General features: G+C 52.6%; 1 protein-coding gene across 7 annotated transcripts in view; it reads right to left on the reverse strand.

The window, feature by feature from the left end:
- Positions 1-17,640, reverse strand: part of LOC122184078 (DAB2 interacting protein) — a 125,303-nt gene that overhangs the window by 32,764 nt on the left and 74,899 nt on the right. For 4 of the 7 annotated variants that reach the window (XM_042878617.1, XM_042878618.1, XM_042878616.1 and 1 more), the window contains 2 exons: positions 4,111-4,264; positions 1,004-1,102 (listed from right to left, as the gene is read on the reverse strand). In XM_042878617.1, the coding sequence (XP_042734551.1) occupies positions 1,004-1,102; positions 4,111-4,264 (253 nt within the window). Of the gene's footprint in view, positions 1-1,003; positions 1,103-4,110; positions 4,265-9,204; positions 9,238-9,532; positions 9,554-10,619; positions 10,897-17,640 lie in introns of those variants that run through there. The other 3 variants (XM_042878620.1, XM_042878623.1, XM_042878621.1) reach the window with 3 other exon arrangements.

Below are 17,640 nucleotides of genomic sequence, written 5' to 3' on the forward strand. Positions count from 1 at the left end.
CCGAGTGCCTCACCCTCCCTCACATTCCTCAGGCTTTTCTCACAGTGTGACCTTCCAAACCTCACAGCTCCTTCAGGCCATCACTGCCAGGCCGCTGTGCTCAGAAAGGCACTGAGCACTGAACTCCACGTGCAGGACACACTGCGAGGGGCAGAAGCCCACCTTTCCCTCTGCTGCTCCCATTCTGATGAAGGAAATCTCTTCTGCTGAATGAGGAACAATAAGCTCGGACATTGAGGGCTGTGGCTCTGCTAGCAGCCTGCCAGGCCCAGAGCTAACCTGTAATGCAGTTATGTGCCTCTGATGCAAGGAACGAATTTACAGGATCCCATCATTTGTGTCTTCTCTGATCAGCAGAAAATGACTTGTTGATGGAGCTCATCAGCTGTGAAATCCTGCAGCTGATGAGCCTTGATCAATCTTTGTTAGCTAACTCCAGTGCAGAGAGAGGGAGATGCAGCTGTAGAATTTATTTTAGGACGTATTTAGTCTTAGTGGGTCATAAAAACACACAACTGCCTGTAAAAGTGAAAGCTATGTTCCACTATTGCCTCAAAGAGCTCACTGTGATGTGCCACCTGAATATCTCCATCACTGAAGTTGACAACACAAGAATTGCCAGAGTCAGAAAATGTGACGTGTGAACTCTTCATACTATTCCCTGTTTCTGCTGGCAGCTACTGGCCATCTGCCCCAGCACTTTGAGGGAAGTCCTACTTCAGTGGCAAGTACCATTAGTAACAGAACAAGACTGAAGACTCTCAAGAGCTGATCATGTCTCAGCAAAAGCTGAAGCTGCACGTGCTGAGAAAAGAAGGAAGAAATAATTGGCACTTTCCTGTAAATATAATTGTGGAAGAAAGCAATATGGAAAAAGGCTGACCCACAATTACACTTACTCACTGAAATGACAATACCTCCCCTGCTGCTACTATGCACTGGGCTATAAAATGTAATAACGAGGAACTGAACTATAACAGAGGCAATTCCTCATAGCCACTACCTTATTTGGGTGCACGGCACGCCGCAGGTTTTCCATCCATTTATCTCGCTCTGCTGCAGAACGACACGAGAAGCACTTACTTCCTGATGAAGTCGTCACCTACAGGGAAAGGAACAGGATTATGTCTTGACCAGCACACTGCAGACTGCGATTTGGGGGAGAGGGGGGGGTTAGGAAAGGTGAGAGGGATTTGTTTTTATTTATTTATTTTTTAAATTTAAGTAAACAGCTTTACCCAAGCATGAAGCAACAGCCCCCTAAGGCCAGCAGAAAGACAGGGCAACTCTGTATGTCACAGAAATAATCACAGAAGCAAATTCCAATTACTTCTCCTCTTCCACACCAGAAAACACAAGATAATGGGCCCTGTGCATGTGATGCTTTAAACCACCACGTTTCACAACCGAGAGAGTGAAAATCCTTAAATGAACTGAAGACAAACTGCAACCACTCGCCATTCCTCCAGACTCAGCCTGAAACTCCCAACAGCAGTCACCCATTCCTTGCTTTCAGAAGAGCACCTTCTGGACCCCAGAGCGGGAAAAAACATTTTTGGTTCTGAGCTCTGACCCGAGCATCATATGGATTAGTGATCTTCATGAGATATTATCTTGATAAAGAGAGTATTCTCATCTCCACAAGATTGCAAATATGCTAGAATACTACAAAGGTAAGGAGAGAATCTGTTAATAAAACTCACGAGTAGGTGACCCCTAAAGTCAGATAAAATCCTGCCATTTTTAAAATGTCTCCAGGACTGTATGCTCCGAGGCTACTCAAAGTGTACTACAAGGGGCCTTGGTGGTGCAGCACCAGAGGATGACAACCAAGTTCCATTTCACACAACATCTGTTTCACCTGAAGCATTCAGATGACTTTCCAGGGTAAGGCTCACACTGGCAGTAAGCAGCACAGCCACCTGCAGGAGGACACACCAGGCCAGCAGAGCCACCATGGCCGGGCAGGGGCTGGAAGGCCATCGAGCAATGGTGACCGCTTCCCCAGCAGTGCTAAACCTCCCCCCTACATCCCCTCTGCTCAAGGAGAGGCCAGGATGAAGTTGCTCGGTTTTAAAGCCCTGCAGCAGTCTTTTCTTTCTCCCCACAGACACAGGACTTTGGTTTGCTAACACAGGAACAGAACCCTTCCATCCTGACTGCTGCTCCTGCTCCAGGTCACCAGGATCCCAACCAGCAGAGCCAGGAATAGGCCCTGGGAGACTGGACTGGCAGAGTCCCTCAGCAGGCTGAGCTGCCCGCTGTATATTTAGCACACGCAGCCTCCGCGGGGGCACCGGATGGTTTTGCTGACTGGAAGGTCTTATAAGGAGAAAGATGATGATGTTGAATCAATTTAAAAAGCAGTCAATGGGGAAAACAAGAAAATACTGACTTCCAAGCACTCAGCAAGTCAGTAAAAAAGCAAGTTTCACAGACCTTAAAGCAAAACAACCCAAGGCAACCTTCAGGCACTGAGGAGGGGAAAACACTCGTGCAATTCCACCACTCCTGGCTCAGAGAACCACGTAATGCAGCACACGGTACTCAGCCCTACACCACTGTGCCTGCCCACCACCCAGTGTGCACCCAGAAAGATCTGCAAACTCATTTCACATCCGACCTGCGCAATGTTTGAAGGAGCCCCCTTGGAGATGCACGACCAAGGCATCAACACAACATGCCATTTTGCTCTCACCCAAGCCTTCCCTCTGGAGCCTGCTGATGAGTAACCATCAGGTACAAATCAACGTCCCTTTTGTTTCCCAGCATTCTTCCCTTCCTCTGCAGGATCCGCAGAATAGCAATTAATGTGTTCTCTTTTCTGTATGACTCTCCTTTATCCAACTCGCTTAAAAAAGGAATTTTCTTCCTCCTTACAAGTGCATGACTTGTGTCATTTCCCTCTCAGTCAACTTTCTTCAAGTACTGTTCATATCCCTTCCTCTGCTCTTGTGTGCTGAACAGAATTGATAAACAACTCTTATATTATGGATGTCACATCTATTTTCCATCTAGCTTCATTTTATCTTTCTTGAGTGGAATATAATGGAGGCCATATAATTTGCAAAACTGTTTTCTCCTGACCTGCCACACTTGCTCAATTCTACAGAGAATGAACAGCACCAGAGAATTTATATCTCAACCCACTCCCTCAATTCACAGTTCATGTTTGGGGCTATTTTTTAATTTATTTATTTTTAAGACTGTTTCAGCATTACCTGCTTACATTTTAAGATGATATTTGAATTCATTTATTTCAAACTGTGCTAGTTCCAGAGGAACCTTCCCCTGTCCTGTCTGACTCCTGGATGCTGGCATGCCTGTCTTTGTGCATCTCTGCCCATTCTAGGAGTGTCAGCATCCCCACCAGCCCCTACAGCACAGCACTGCCCTGTTTCATCTACTCCTCGATGTTCAAGTACAACCAGGTTACCTTCTCTTCAACACATTGACCATCTTAACACTGCAAAAAAAACATTTCCTAATTCTGTGTTCAGGCACTGCCATAAGCAATAATACTTTTCCACCCATGATGCATGACAAACCATTCCCAAAAGGTATGGCACTGTGTTACCTAACAACAGGCTTGTTTGTACATGTTTCATCGCCTCCTGCTAGCGCAGACCTAGCCATGAGCCGTAACAAAATGCATAAGCCATGTAAAAAATACCCTAAAATACAGTTTTTATTTACACAAACAAGAGAAGTTTGAGTTTTCTGGACAAAGTCCTCAACACTTCCACTGACAAAAGCAGTCTTTGTGACCACAAATAACGTTTTGTAAGCTTGGAATTGAGAAGAACACCTTCTGATATCTGCATGAACACGAACTACACGTTTATGCTCTGCTAATACACAATGCTAAGCAGTCCAGCACCCGTGTCACGAGCATACCCTGCTGTGACAATGGTTACACTGCAAAGACCTGCTCTGATTTGTGGATATGCTCCCCCTTGGAAAGATGAAGTAATTTTCTGCCCATGGAATCGTCTCTGCATAACGATTCAGAGCAGAAATGCTCTGTAACAGCAAAAGCCCACGGCACGATCCAACGCCCGGCTCTCCAGCCAGCTTTGTTACACAGCACAGAGATGATGTGCTCCTTACCTCAAAGCAGTAGTCTTGTCCCAGGATGCTGCTGTGGACCGGCTTGATGACCACTTCTTCCTCCATGCTGAGATCCAAAGCCTCAACAGCACTACTGGGACTGAGCAGAGACTCGTGGGAGCGCGATTCTTTCAGCCTCGGCATTAGATGGGATCTGGAGGAAAAATGCAACCGTATCAGTGGATGCTTTCCTGCCCAGAGAAATGGTGAAGCCTATCTGTTAACAACAACTGCGGAATATTCCTATGAATGTTTTGCTGTGAGATAAGAGATGGCCCAGAATAGCATCCCCCTGTGCACAGGCACCCTTCCCCCCCTCCAGACATGCATACAGCTGTACCACAGATGCGGTCAGTGTGCAGATTCTCACTCTGTAACCAACAATCTGAGGACTCGTGTGCTCCATCCTACTGTCACACACGACCCCAGGATGGGAGAGTGTGGAAAATAAAGCCATGATAGCCCTATCGATTGATCTAAATGCTCCGGAGTCCCACTGGCAGCATTTAGCAGCAGGGAGCCCACAGACAGCAAGCAGCACACCATTTTCAGAGGCAGCCAATACAATCAATGGTACTGTAACTCTTACAGCAAAATCAGACTGCTCGGGGGGGGGGGGCGCCCCCCCAAACAAAAAGAAAGATAGCTAGATACTCCCAGGGAAAACACAAGACAGCCACAAAGTGGCAAGGGAAAAATAAAGAGAGCAGAGGGAGCAGTTGCTTTCTCTGTAGTCTGCACCACATAAAATGTTCCCATGTATGGCAGCTCACAAAAGCTCTGATCTCAGCAAACTCTGACCTTTCAAACCTCTGGCAAGTACTCTGAGTCTTCCAAAGAGACCATGTGTAGGTCTGTCTGTCCAGAAAGAGCATGCTGCTCTATTCAAAGGCACGGAAGGACAGAAATAAAGGCAACTTGAGATATTCTCAGCACAGTGCTCCTAATATTCTCCATCAGATTGCTTTGCCTGTGAGCATTGAGTTTTGTCAGTCTCCAGAACAAAGCTGACCAAAACACAGAAATGTCAATAGTGCATGCAAAATTCATGGCTTCCAGTGACTCACATGCCAAGCGCAATCTTAAGAACAGCCAAAGTCAAGTCTAAGATAAACAGCACTGGAAGATTTGGCATTAAGATTCAGGCCACGGTCAGACCCGGGGTGATAAGGACCAGCCTGCAGCGGGGTCATCCCACCCAGGCTGCATGATGGCATGGATGGAGGAGATCCTGCAGGGCTGATGGCCAGGACCAGCATGGCGGCACCTGCTAAGGGGTCTGCAGAGACCCGCATGGCCACACTGGCATCTCTGCTCAGGGAACAACCAACAGCCCTCAAATGTTAAAAGCCCTGGGTTAATACAGACCCATATGGAATCACAAACAGTGGCTCAGAAGCAAAAGCCTCTCCATCCCATCAGCAATTCTCTAAGCGGCCCATTCACTCCGTATCTCTATAGTGAATAAATTGATCTTTAAGAACAGAGCACAGTCATTCCCAGTACTTTGTGGCAATTTTACACTATTTTCACAGAAAAGGATCCATATCGGCTTCCTCTGAGCAGTACTGTAGATGAGCTCTAGGATGGGCAGATGGATCAGGTTCCCCCCGGGTGCTGAGCACCATGCTAACACCTAGCAGCCCCAGAACAGACAGCTCAGCCCCAATAAGCTCAGCACTGGGCATCCACAGGAAGGCTTCATTCTGTAATTTACAGATGAAATTAGAAGAGCTAAGCAACTGAGCTGGGACTGCACTCGTCTGGGCATATAAAAATATTGGTAACCCAAACCTACAGCTGAGGAACTGCATGCTGTAACGCACCGAGCCTGACTGCTTCATGCTGGCACAGATTTTTTTGTTGAGATTAAAACAAACCAAGGGTGTTTTTCATCCAAAATTACTGCAGCTGCAAGGCCACGGTTGGGAGTGCAGATGTGCAGCACGAAGAAACACCACACAGGAGCTTCTTGGGACACATTATGTTCTCACCATATTCAATAAACATTTATTTCTATCCCTCCATACTCCGCATACGCCTCCGGGTATCCTCAAACTAGCAGGCACCAGCCATTAGAGGCTCTTGCTTGAGATTCCAGATGAAGGCTGAGGTCTCTCTGCCAGAGGCTCCCAGGGGCAGCGCCAGCACTGCCAGCATCCCCAGGCCTGGTGTCACTGCAATGGCCGGGCCCTGGGGAGCATAGCAGGAAGCGAGTGCAGGGAAGGACACTGCGTCCTTCACACTCTGACCCAGAGGAGAAAACATTTCCCATGACTGTTAGTGAGGAACAGGGCATCAGCGGCACGAGCCACTCCCTGGAAGATGCTTGCTGCCTCTGTCCCAGCTCCCACACGTCCCACTGCAGGCTGCAGGTTGTTCCTGGCTCGGGGAGATGCACTGCCTACCACGGGACCCCTTGGCTTCACACAGGGCCAGGCAGGACGTGGCTCCCTGTGGTCGCAGAGCTGCACCCACAGCCCCTCCTGCAGCAACAAGTGCAGAAATAACAATAAAACAGCATCCCAGCTTACATGAGCTGATCAGATCCAGTCCTTGCACCTTTGTTTTAATACGGTGGGAACAGACAGCTGCCCAAAGACAACTCACAGCGGGATCCCTTCTTCCAAGCAGCGCATGCAGTTCTTTTGCCACGGGCCTTATTGTAATCCCTTTCTATGTACCTAAAGCTCAGTTGAAATGAAGGAGGGGAAAAAAAAATCTCATAAAGCACCACATTAGTTCTAAAGAGAAATAACATTACTGCTAGTGGCACTGACCTGAGAGCCCTACACAGAGACAGCCAGGCTCTGGTTATTAAAGGGAGAGGTTTACTGCCTAAGAGCAATGAGAGAGGATTGCTGTTCTAAATAATAAAAGTCATAAAACATTACCGGGCAGAAAGATGCACTCCCACCCCACCGCTTCCCTCGTGAGCCACCAGAAGCCGGGTGCCAGGTGTTGTGGGGCTGACAGCAGCCCAACCCCAGCCAGAGCTCTGCATTCACACCAGCTGGGAGCAGCAGCTTCCCCCTCCCTGTGACACTGCGAGGCTGCAGCGTGGCAGTGGGGACAGGATCGGCCCTGGGTCGCAATGGACTTCACATTCCCTCAGGAGCAGACATACATGCGGCTGAGGGCACAGGGAAGGAAACATAGAGCCTGTCTACACCAAGTTACCCTGGAGTTGTGTGGTCAACTTATACAGCCTGCTTCCAGAATTGCTCTCTTGTGAAGACAAGCCCTCTGAGGGGCAACCCCAGCAGTTTTTTTTTTCAGGACCTCACCTGCCTGAAACCACACAGCTGCTGACTTCTGTGGTTTGTGATGGAAATGCTCCCGATACATTTGAAAGATGGAACTGAGCACAGAAGTCAGCTGGGAGCAGACAAAACGCAAATCCAAATGTGGAAAAAAAACTAAGAGCTTTTTTTCAGCCTCCTTCCATTCCACTGCGGGAGCACCAGCAGACCAAGAGACGTCCCAGCCCCACTGGGCTCTGCTGCAGAAATGGCCCTGTGCTGCTGACTGCCCGGCACAGGGCCACGTCCCATCCCCTGGGGACGGATGTGACACAGAGCTGCCTCCCACTGACCTCCCGGCCGCTGCCGCAGTTCTCAGCCATTCCTTCCCTAATGCCTCACCCCACAGAGCACGTTGCTTCCATTCGACAAATAAATATTGAAGCGATGTTATGGGAATAACTGAGAGCACAGCACAGCGGAACTCACACGCTCCCAGAGGAGCAGCGAACGCAGCTTTTTCCTGAGCATGTGGCTGAGGTCCCCGCATGCACTCTGCACACATCCTGCCAGGGCAGCGCTGCTGTGTTTGGCCAAACTGATCTTTCACAGAGCGCAGGAGGTGCTGCAGCCTTTGGGCTCCCAGGGCAGCTCACTGCGTCACACTGCCGCACGGAACACAACACCTTTACTGAGCCACGCAATGGACATGTAATTAAACTTATTAAGGCCTGCCCCTGTTTTCAGACTGCTCTCAGTTTCAGCTGGCAGCAGGATTAATCACACTTGGGAGGATTTCGGCAGCTCTGATCAGATTTCATATTTCTTTTTGCCAGCTGAAGGATGTTCCACCTGTGACACACACCTGGGCACAGCCCTGCGGTGGCTCAGCAGTGCAGCACGGGGCTGAGACAAGGCTGAGTGTGCAACGTGCAGCAGGACATAAGCTGCACAAGCAGCAAAAAGGCCCAACAGCAAGAAATACACTGGGCTCCAAACAACCACCTGAGTTTCAATAAGCAAAAACGTTAGAAAAGCAACTTCTCCCTCCTTCCAAGAGCAGACTGACACCATCATTTCCCTTCTTTAGGAGCAGTCAACACTTCTATACAAAACACGACCACTTCTCACCACATTAGCCTACACCAGCATCCGTTAACGGCACTGTAGCTGCACACAACGGACACAAACCGGAGGCGCCGTTCGGAGCCCCGAGCCCGCGGTGCGATGGCACTGGGTGCAGCCGAGCAACGCCCCGCCGGGCCCGACCCAACCGCCCCCAACGGCACCGCAGCTCTCCGCAGCTGGGAGGAGTTTGGGGCGCCGATTTCTGACCGGCACAGCTGCGCTCGGGGTGACACGAGAGGCGGAATCCGAACGAGAAGGAGAAAAGCAAAGCGGGATCTTTCCCTTCGGATTAACCGCGAGCAAAGCGTAGCCGCGATCCCCGTCTGCAGCCGCGGCCCGTTGCCTAAGGCAGCGACCATGTTTTAATAAATAATGATAAAAACAAATTCTTAACACACAGACTCACGGACGGAGCGCTGCTAAAAATAACCGCTCGGCACAGAGGCGCGGGCTGGGATCGGGCTGCAGGCTGCGGGCACAGCGCGGCTCGGCCCCCCGCTCGCAGCCGCAGCGGCCTCCGGCGTCCCCGAGCGCTGCCCCGCGCGGTGCCCAACGGCCGGCCGGGAAGGGGCGGCTCCGCTCGGGGCGGTCTCGGGGCCGACGGACACCGCGACCCCCGCGGCCGTGCCCAAGGCGGCACGGCTCGGAGCCGCGCCGCACACGCGTACACACACCCGCACACGCCCGCGTATTCACGCACAGCCGCTCCCGCCGCGCTGCTCACCCTCCGGGCCCGGCTCCGCCGCGCCGCCCCGCTCCGGCCGCCCCATGCCGCGCTCCCCGCTCCGGTCGCCGCCCCGCCCCGCTCGGCAGCCGCGCCGCTGCCGGGTCGCCGGATTGGCTGCGCTGTAGCTGGGCAGAGCGCCCCGGGCCCACCGCCCCCGCTGGCCCCGGGAGCGCTCCGCCGGAGCCCGGGTTGAGCCGGCCCTGCCCGAACGGCCGCTGGGGATGAGCTCGGGCTCGAGTACGGCCGCCCCGCCCCGCGCTGCCCTCCCGCCCCTCCGCGCGCAGCGGGCCCTGCCCCACGGCTCCCGCCCCACGGCTCCGCTCACCGCAGCCCTCCCGGAGCGCCGGTTTGCTTGGGGGGAACCTCGGCGGCTCCGCGAGCCTTGATCTGTGCAAAGCCCGCACCGCTGCGCTCCTTCCCCGGCCGCCCCCCCCCGCTGTCCCCAGCGAAGGACGGGCACCGGGCCGGAGGACGCAGCGCCGCCCGGTTCGCCCTGCCCGCACGTTCCTTTCCCCGGTCGGAACGCCGAGGCGGGCACTGACCTCCGCAGCAACGCGATCCACAGCACGCAGGAGCGTTTGCAGCAGCACCCGGCGCGAGCCATGGCCCGCGGGCTCCCGCTCCCACCTGCGGGCTGCGGCCGAGGCTCGGGCGGACCGCGCGGGGCTCTCTGCCCCCGCCGCCCCCGGGGGGGTGAAGTGCGGCCGCCCCGCGGCCCGAGCAGAGGCCGGGCTGCGCCGCATGCTCCTCTCCTGGCCGCCCCGTCCTCACCCCGCCCGCAGCCGGGCTGCCGCTGCCGTCCTGTCGTATTCGTATTCAGGTGCCTCCATTACTCATCAGAACGAAGCGAGGCTATCGAGTAAATGAAAAACCACCACATGGCACCGTCCCCTGGCTGTTATTTATGGCTGCTTCCTTTTCCACTTTTCAAAGGCTACCGTCCACGTCTGCAGCAAACCATCAATCCTCCGGCTCGTGCACCTGGCAGCCGCCGCCGGTCGCCATCGGGGCGAGAAGGACGGCAGGGGGAAGGGTCCCGCGTTAAAAAGATGCCGGAGTGCTTCCCCGGAGCGGTGTGGGTGCAGCGGGGCCCGGGGCCGGGCAGGCACCGCCCCAGGAGCCAAAAGCGGGCAGAGCTGGGGCTGCGGGGTCCCAAAAGCTCGAAGGAAGGGCAGCAATCATGTTGGACGCGAATAACGCAGAGCTCTTCTACCACCTAATGCCAGCGGGGTCCTTCTCTCCCTTGCGGGTTGGGCCGCTTCCCCACCGTGCCCACGGGACACCGGGACGGGCATCGCCTCCCACCCCGCAGCCTCAGCCCGGTCCCGCAGGCAGAGCTCCGCACCGAGCACGTGGAGCAGCGCGTGTTGCCGCCCCCCTCTCTCCCCGGCAGCAGTTTGAAGCTCGCTCACCCTTTGCTGGCAGATGCCAGGCACAAAGACAAGCTCGCTGTCCTCGATCTGCTTTTCAAGGCTTCTATAAAGTAGGGCACCAGCATCAACCCAGCGTCGGGTTTTTGATACATGGCTGGAGTAGCCAAAAATAATAACGAGCGGCTTCAGTCAATCGTTTCGCTCTCAAATCTGCAGCAGCAGCACAGGGGTCCTTTGTGCAGCGGAGCAAAAATTCAGGATGTGCCAACCTGGCTCCTGCTCTGCAGCGCTCAGCCGCAGCCCTTGAGCACAGCTTTTGGGCTGTCACCCCATCCCCAGCCAGCAGCCCCCTGAGGCGCTGCCCTCTTTCCCTTCAGCACGACATCTCCGTCGCTGCGGCAAAGCGTAAGGTCAAGTTACAGTTTTACTGAGCACTTTATCTCTCTGGCAAGGCATAAAAATGCAGAACCTGAACTTTGGAACGCGCCTCACACACGCAGTGGGTGGAGAGCAAAGGCAGCAGGAAAAAAGAACCCAGGTCCTCGCTGCAGCCCAGCTCTGGAGTATTTCCTTTTGCACATTTGGACACGTTATTAAGACAGTCTGGAAGGAAGCAGCGAGCGCAAATCACGCGTCTCTGGCCTTTAGCAGGAGCCAGATGTGCTGGGAGCAGCGCTGCTGGGCAGCACAAGCTCTGCTCAGTGAATACCCCACGTTTCCATTCCTGACATCCCACCCGGTTGGTCTGTTGGTCGGTCTGTCTGTGCACAGCTGCATCTCTGTGTGACACAAACACTGACTGCTGCCCACCGACTGCGCGGTTTTGGCTGACAGCCCCCGGGGCTGTGGGTCTGCCATGAAGGCCACTCATTCCCACCCTCTCCATTCTCCTGGGCTTTAAGGCTCACAGGTATCACGGTGCTGCCTTCCTGGCCCTGTGCTTTAAGGCCATGGGGCTCTCACAGCCTCCCGCCGTGCTCACCTCCTGCAGCCATTAAACCCAGATAGCTCTCACTTTTATTAGCCGTGAAGCCGGTGCTTTATGGCCACGCTTCTTTCAGCCAGATTCCCTAATGACCTTGAAGAGCAGGAAATGGAAGGGTCGGTGATTATCCAAATTTATTCCAAATTTTAAATCAAAAAAGTAAAAAAAAAAAAAAAAAAAAGAAGCTTAGAAAAAGTTAAAGTCAAGAGGCTGTGGAGGTTCTAAAAAGCGCTGTTTGGGGAATGTTCCAGCCTGCCCGGGTTGTGGCATAGCTGAGCACCACGCACTGTAGCTGCACAGCTGGCCACTGTCTCCAGGCTGCTGGAGCTGAGGATCACTGTCACTACGGGCTTCTGCTGAAAACTTTTCAGTCCACATTCTATAGCTTATGGCACCATCACACCACAGATGCAGTGTACAGATGTGTACAGATTTCGCTGCAATGCCACTAAATCTGCTCTAGGGATGCCCCGCATTCACCAGCACAGCGGTGCTCCCACAGCCCTGCCTGGAGTGCGGCTGTTTGCTCAGGGCTGCTTCAGGACAGCACAAAGCTCACGTGAGGCTGAACAGCCCACATCACCCAGGCCCTGCCAATGACCAAACACCAAGAAAAGTGAACTTATAGGTTATTAAAAGGTTTCTTCACCTTCTTTATTAAAATATGCTTGATGGCCAGAGACAGCACAACTGATGTCAAGCACTTCTGCACAGTCAGGCTCCGTACCCAATAGAACACGGAAGGAATATCAAACCTCTGAGCAATGCTGCCTGGTACTCTGTATTTCACAGCAGCCAGACGGAGCGTCCAGGCCGGCCAACTTGTCTCTCTGCTCATAATTTGCTTCACCCTTCTGCTCTCCTGAACAAGCACTGGCCTTTCCTTAGGAATGTAACGCTAATCAGCAGAACCCCACATTCACTGAGGCACCATCATCCTTCCTGGAGGTTTCACTACAAAGTAACACTGCTATTAGCTGCAGGTTTTTATAAATCTTTTAGTGAAGTCCCATTCCCACAAACATCCAGTATCACCCTGCGCTATTAGTTGTGCTTCAGAGACACCACTTAATGCTCCCAGCAATGGGAGCCAAGAAGTGTCTGCAGGACTCAGGTTTTGAATTTCAAATCCAAACTACAGAAGAAGTGCCAACAGTGCACGGCTCTGAGCCCGACACGCAAATACATCTTAGCATCCAAACAGCACTTTGTTTGCATGTGTCCCTCTAACAACGCTGGCATAATATAACGGCCTCAGTTTAATAGCTTCTAACTGACTCTGGAGACTGAATGATACTGTTAAAAATGAAAATTTTCTAACAAGTTAGGAAAATGTTCTTTAAAAAAAAAAAAAAAAAGCTCAAAGAATTTTGAAGTTTGTTCTGATTGTGTATGTTTCATCCAGAGGTGGCACCATGATGTCAAACTAATTCCTCCAATTTGCTGCCTGCCCTGCAGCCAGATAGATGCTAGTGTCTTTTAGGGATATACAACACATCCTTCTCATGGGAACCTGCTTTTCAGATGGAATGAGAGATTCACATGGTTGAAGGTGGTGATTTTTCTGGGGCTCTCAGAGCTGCAGCACCTGCTGGGACAGCAGCCCTTGGAAGGCACAGAATGGCTTTGCCCTGCACACACAGCAGCTGTGCATTCCCTGCTGCAATGGGGATGTGGATGGCAGCAGGAAGGGCTGAGGGCAGTGCCTGGCAGTGGTGCTCCCAGCTACTGGCACTGCTAGTGGCTCCGAGCCCCCTGCGCAGCCGGGGTGTCACCAGCTGGGTGCTCTGCACAGCAGGCTCCAGTCTCTGACATGGACACAGTTGCACCTCACCTCTACACACAGCCACAGCCAACCTGAAAGCATCCCAAACCCCCCAGCAGGAAGACACACCTGCCTGCAGAGCTGCACAGTCACACCTGACAGAACCTGACCTCAGGAACAGCCTTCACACCACAAAGCCAACAGGTCCTGCCTGCAGTCCCCGTCTGTCTCAGACTCACAGGAAGAAGGACAGATATCTTTAGAGATCATCTCCCAGTTCTTATTGCTCTCCCTGCATTTGTCACTCCACCAAGGCTGAGCTGTTTCTCCCCAGAGGCTGGGACAGCCCCTGCAGCCCCACAGCTCCCAGCCCCACAGCTCCCTGTATCCTGGCCAGGCCCCTCGTGCTGTCCCTGTCTCCCTGTGCAGGGTCCCTTTGCAGGGCTGGGATGGATGCACTGCATTGCTTCCCCAGCTCATCTTTATAAGCACCACTATCATCACCATGTACTTCACGCAATGCCAGGGGTAGCTCCTTCCAGACCTGATGTACAAATGGTTATTCAAACTTACAAAATGTGAAAAACTCCTAACAAGTAAAAATCCTGGCACTGTCCTAAATTAAATTGCTGCCGCAGCCAGCCAGGGGTACGTGGATAAGCACGGAGCCAAGGCTGCACGCAGCCCTTATCCACAGCCCACACCTGCTGCTCCCTCCCGAAAGTTAAACTAATGAACACAGCGCACAGCCTAGAGTATTTCAGATACGGAAAAGGTCAGAGCAAAGACTCTGGAGTGAAGAACAGATTGAACTGCGTTCATAAATGACAGCCCCATTTTAAACCTGAAGTTATTTTTTCAATAAATTAGGACAAGTGAGCTTTCCTCCAACTCGGATAATGCATCTCCCCCTGGATATAGACCGGAAGAGGGCACGCACATGCAGGAATCAATGCTAATGCTTTGAAAGATTAATCTCTGAAAACTACTTCAATGGACTAGAAATGATTTCATACAAATCTCTGTATAGCAAGAGCAGATAAAGCATCACAGTGACAGCAAGAGCACGCAGACTGAAAGGAAGGAAGGCACGGTGCTCTCACTGTGCCACTCTGTGCCCATTTCCCAGCACTGGATATAGGCTGTGACACAGTGCCACTGCTGCCAGCAGCTCTGAGGAGCCAGCTGTGAGTGCACAGGCAGGAGAGCAGGGCCTGGCTTCCCGAAGGTGGGAGCACGGGCTGCTCCACGTCCAAGGAGATCCACAGCTTGTGGTTTCAAAACGCAGTCAGGACGGTACTCTGCAGAGGAGGGAGGACCTGGCTCTCATCAAAGCCAAGGAGAGTGCACTGAGGGCTCTGAACGTGTTTGCAATTGTGGATGTCTCCATGGAGCGTGCCTTTTGGCACCTGGCAGGACAGAACTAGCCACGGGGCCAGCAAGATACACACATCTAAATCAGACCTCTGAAGTACAAAGTCTCAGTCTGTGAGTAATGTCACTAACAGAGGAGCAGCGCGGCTGCTCTGGAGCTGCAGCCCTGCCTCCTGCCCGCCACTCAGGGCTGCAGGGCTGCGCCGTGGTGGGGACACACATCAGCTCCCATGTGCCCCCCAGGCCAGAGAGCAGACAGGGCTGGAGAGATCTCATCTTCCCTCGGAGAGATGAAAGCTGAAATCTACATTTGTTCTCAGCTGTCTTTTTTTGGAGTTGTATGTGATAACAAAAGCTAACACGTATAACAACCTCCCACCACCATTACCAACATATGGAGAACACAGTACCTCTGTCCCTTTCTGCAGGCAGCAGCCCAGGGCAGCAGTTTGCGGGCTGGGGTGGGATGGGAGCACAGCCAGGCCTGATCCCCAGCTCAGAAGCTGCACAGAACAATTTCCTTTTATAACCAAGTTATTTTGAATCTATCTGGTTAGACACATGCAAAGCACTGACACAGATGCACTGAAACTGGTTTGATCCTTGTCCGAACAGGATTAACTTGCCTTGGTTATTAACTAAATTAAACTCTAGCTCATTTTCATTGCAAAAATGGCTCTTTTTTCACATGTTGTGTCAGTGTGTAATTTTTACAGGGAGAACCTGGGAGGTCTTCCCCTTGCAGCAGGTACAGCACACAGCCCCTGCACTCACTCTGCCCCAGGTAATGGGGAGGCACAGCTGTGCCACCTCACCTGCAGTTTTACCTCATCCTCAACATATAAACCTTAGGCCATTAGCTTGTGCTGGTCACAAGAACAGTTAAAACCATTTAGAAACTACACTGAGAGCCTGAGCTGTGTAATGGCACTGAGTTCAGAACAGTGTGGTGCACGGAGCCATGCTTTGCTGCAGGCAGAGTGTGGGTTCTGCTCCCAGCCCTGGCTCTGCCCACCCACTCCCTGTACCAGCTTTGCTGTGTGGCTCCCCAGCTCTGATGGGTTACATCTGCTCAGCAGAAAACCAACATTTCTATTTTACTGTCTTCCAAGAGAATTCAAAACATTTCTAGCCTTGAATTTTGATCTGGAAATGTGGGGTTTGGGTTTTGTTGCTGCGTTTTATTTCTTAAAACACTGACTCTACCAATTCTTGTTCTTCCAGCCAGCAGCCCTCTCCCCACCCTCAGAACTGCTGCTGTGTCAGTGCCACGAAACCACTCTGTCTTCCTGTGACAGATGCTAAGCTTAGCCCCAATCCCTGGGAGCAGACAGGCCCTGTATATGCACTCATTAACAAAATTGCAATCCTCCTGAGCTCATGAGGCCGCGCTGATTGCACCACTACAGCTAACCCAGTTGATGGCCAGGGCATGTGGGCAGGGAGCACAAGCAAGCTCTTCCAGAATGGGCAGTGAAGTGCATAATGCTACGGTGGTTCTGAGCCCAAACGGCCCAAAGCGCTGTGCAGAGCTCTGCAGGTTCCTCTCCCACCCCCAGTGCCCTTGCTTTGCCCTGACCAGCCCAGCACAGCCTGCTGATGGGATCCCAGAGCTCCCCAAGCACTGCAGTGATGGTGTGGCTCAGCTCACCTGGCAGTGCTCCGTGCCTCCTCCCCTCCCGGCCTGAAGGGCTTCACGAACCATTTTGGCTGATCAAAACTGAAAGCAGCAGGTTAGCTCCCAAATGACAGCAGTGCTGTAAACATCGGGAAGCAAAGTCCAGCCCAGCCCAGCTGGCCCCAGCTGCCTCTCGCTTGCCATCACAAACAAGAGCCACAAGCCACTGCTATCAGCAGGAAGCACAAAATCCTAAAATGGCCTCGAAACACAACTGGAGCCATTTAAAAAACACATGCGGTGTAGTCAAAGCTGCCCCGTGTCCTTCCCTTGCCAGGCCTGAAGCCCGACCACTGCCAGGCACTGCAGATGGAGCTCCCCAGGCACTGAGCGGGCTTCACACTGCAGAGCTAGAGGGAAAAAGCTCCATCTTCCTACTGCCAGCCCTCTGCAGTTACTTCTCCCTGTCTGTGCTGCGTCTGTAGCTCTCTGCCTCGTCCTCCCACCTAATGCAATTGCTGTGAGCTCCATGGAGCCGAGCACACACAGAGGATGGTCCCGCAGGGGGATCACGTGCTGCCCGATGCTCCAGGCCTGGCTGCAAGGCTGCGCGCATGGCTGCAGCGCTGGGCTTTCTCTCCATTAGGAAACCATCAGCTTGTCAACAGGAATGACACAGACAGACCGTGGCTGCTGATGAGAAGCTGGGCACAATCGGTGACTGAGTCACTCCATAACCTCTGGTCAGATCCCGTTTACAGAGCGTGAGGACAGCAAGTCAAACTGCTGGGCTTCATTCAGCATGCAAGGGGTGGGACATGCAAAGCGCTGATACAAAGCAGACTTCAGAGAAATGAAAACAACTGCCAAGTGAGAAAAACGTTCCGTGATTTCTTCACCTCTCCTCTGGACGCTCAGGAAGGCGCAGCCGATGTGGCTCCGTGTGGCTGCCATGGGGCCATTGGGGGTGACACAGCCCAGCGCTCCCCGGGATGAGGGCTGGGTTAAGTGCTCTGCGCTCCCCAACCTGCGTGCTTCTGCAGAACCCAGCAGTGCCAACAGCTGCCATGCAGCAGACACACAGCTTTGGAGAAGCTGCCAAGCATCTCCTCACAATATGGTTTGCAAAGGATTGGATTTTTAGTTCTTTTTTTTTTTATTTTAATAATGAGATTAGAACTGGTAGAAGTGTCCCCCTGGTTTCCGTACGGGCTGCTGCAACAAGCAGCCTGCTGTCTGGACAGCACAGCTTCCAAAGCCTAAACGTTCCTCCCTATGTTTCATTAATTTAGCAAAACTGCTTGGAAAGATGAATCAT

This window comes from Lagopus leucura, unplaced genomic scaffold (genome assembly GCF_019238085.1).
Source record: "Lagopus leucura isolate 7727_CA_CO unplaced genomic scaffold, USGS_WTPT01 Super-Scaffold_100022, whole genome shotgun sequence".
In the NCBI taxonomy this organism is placed as follows: domain Eukaryota; kingdom Metazoa; phylum Chordata; class Aves; order Galliformes; family Phasianidae; genus Lagopus; species Lagopus leucura.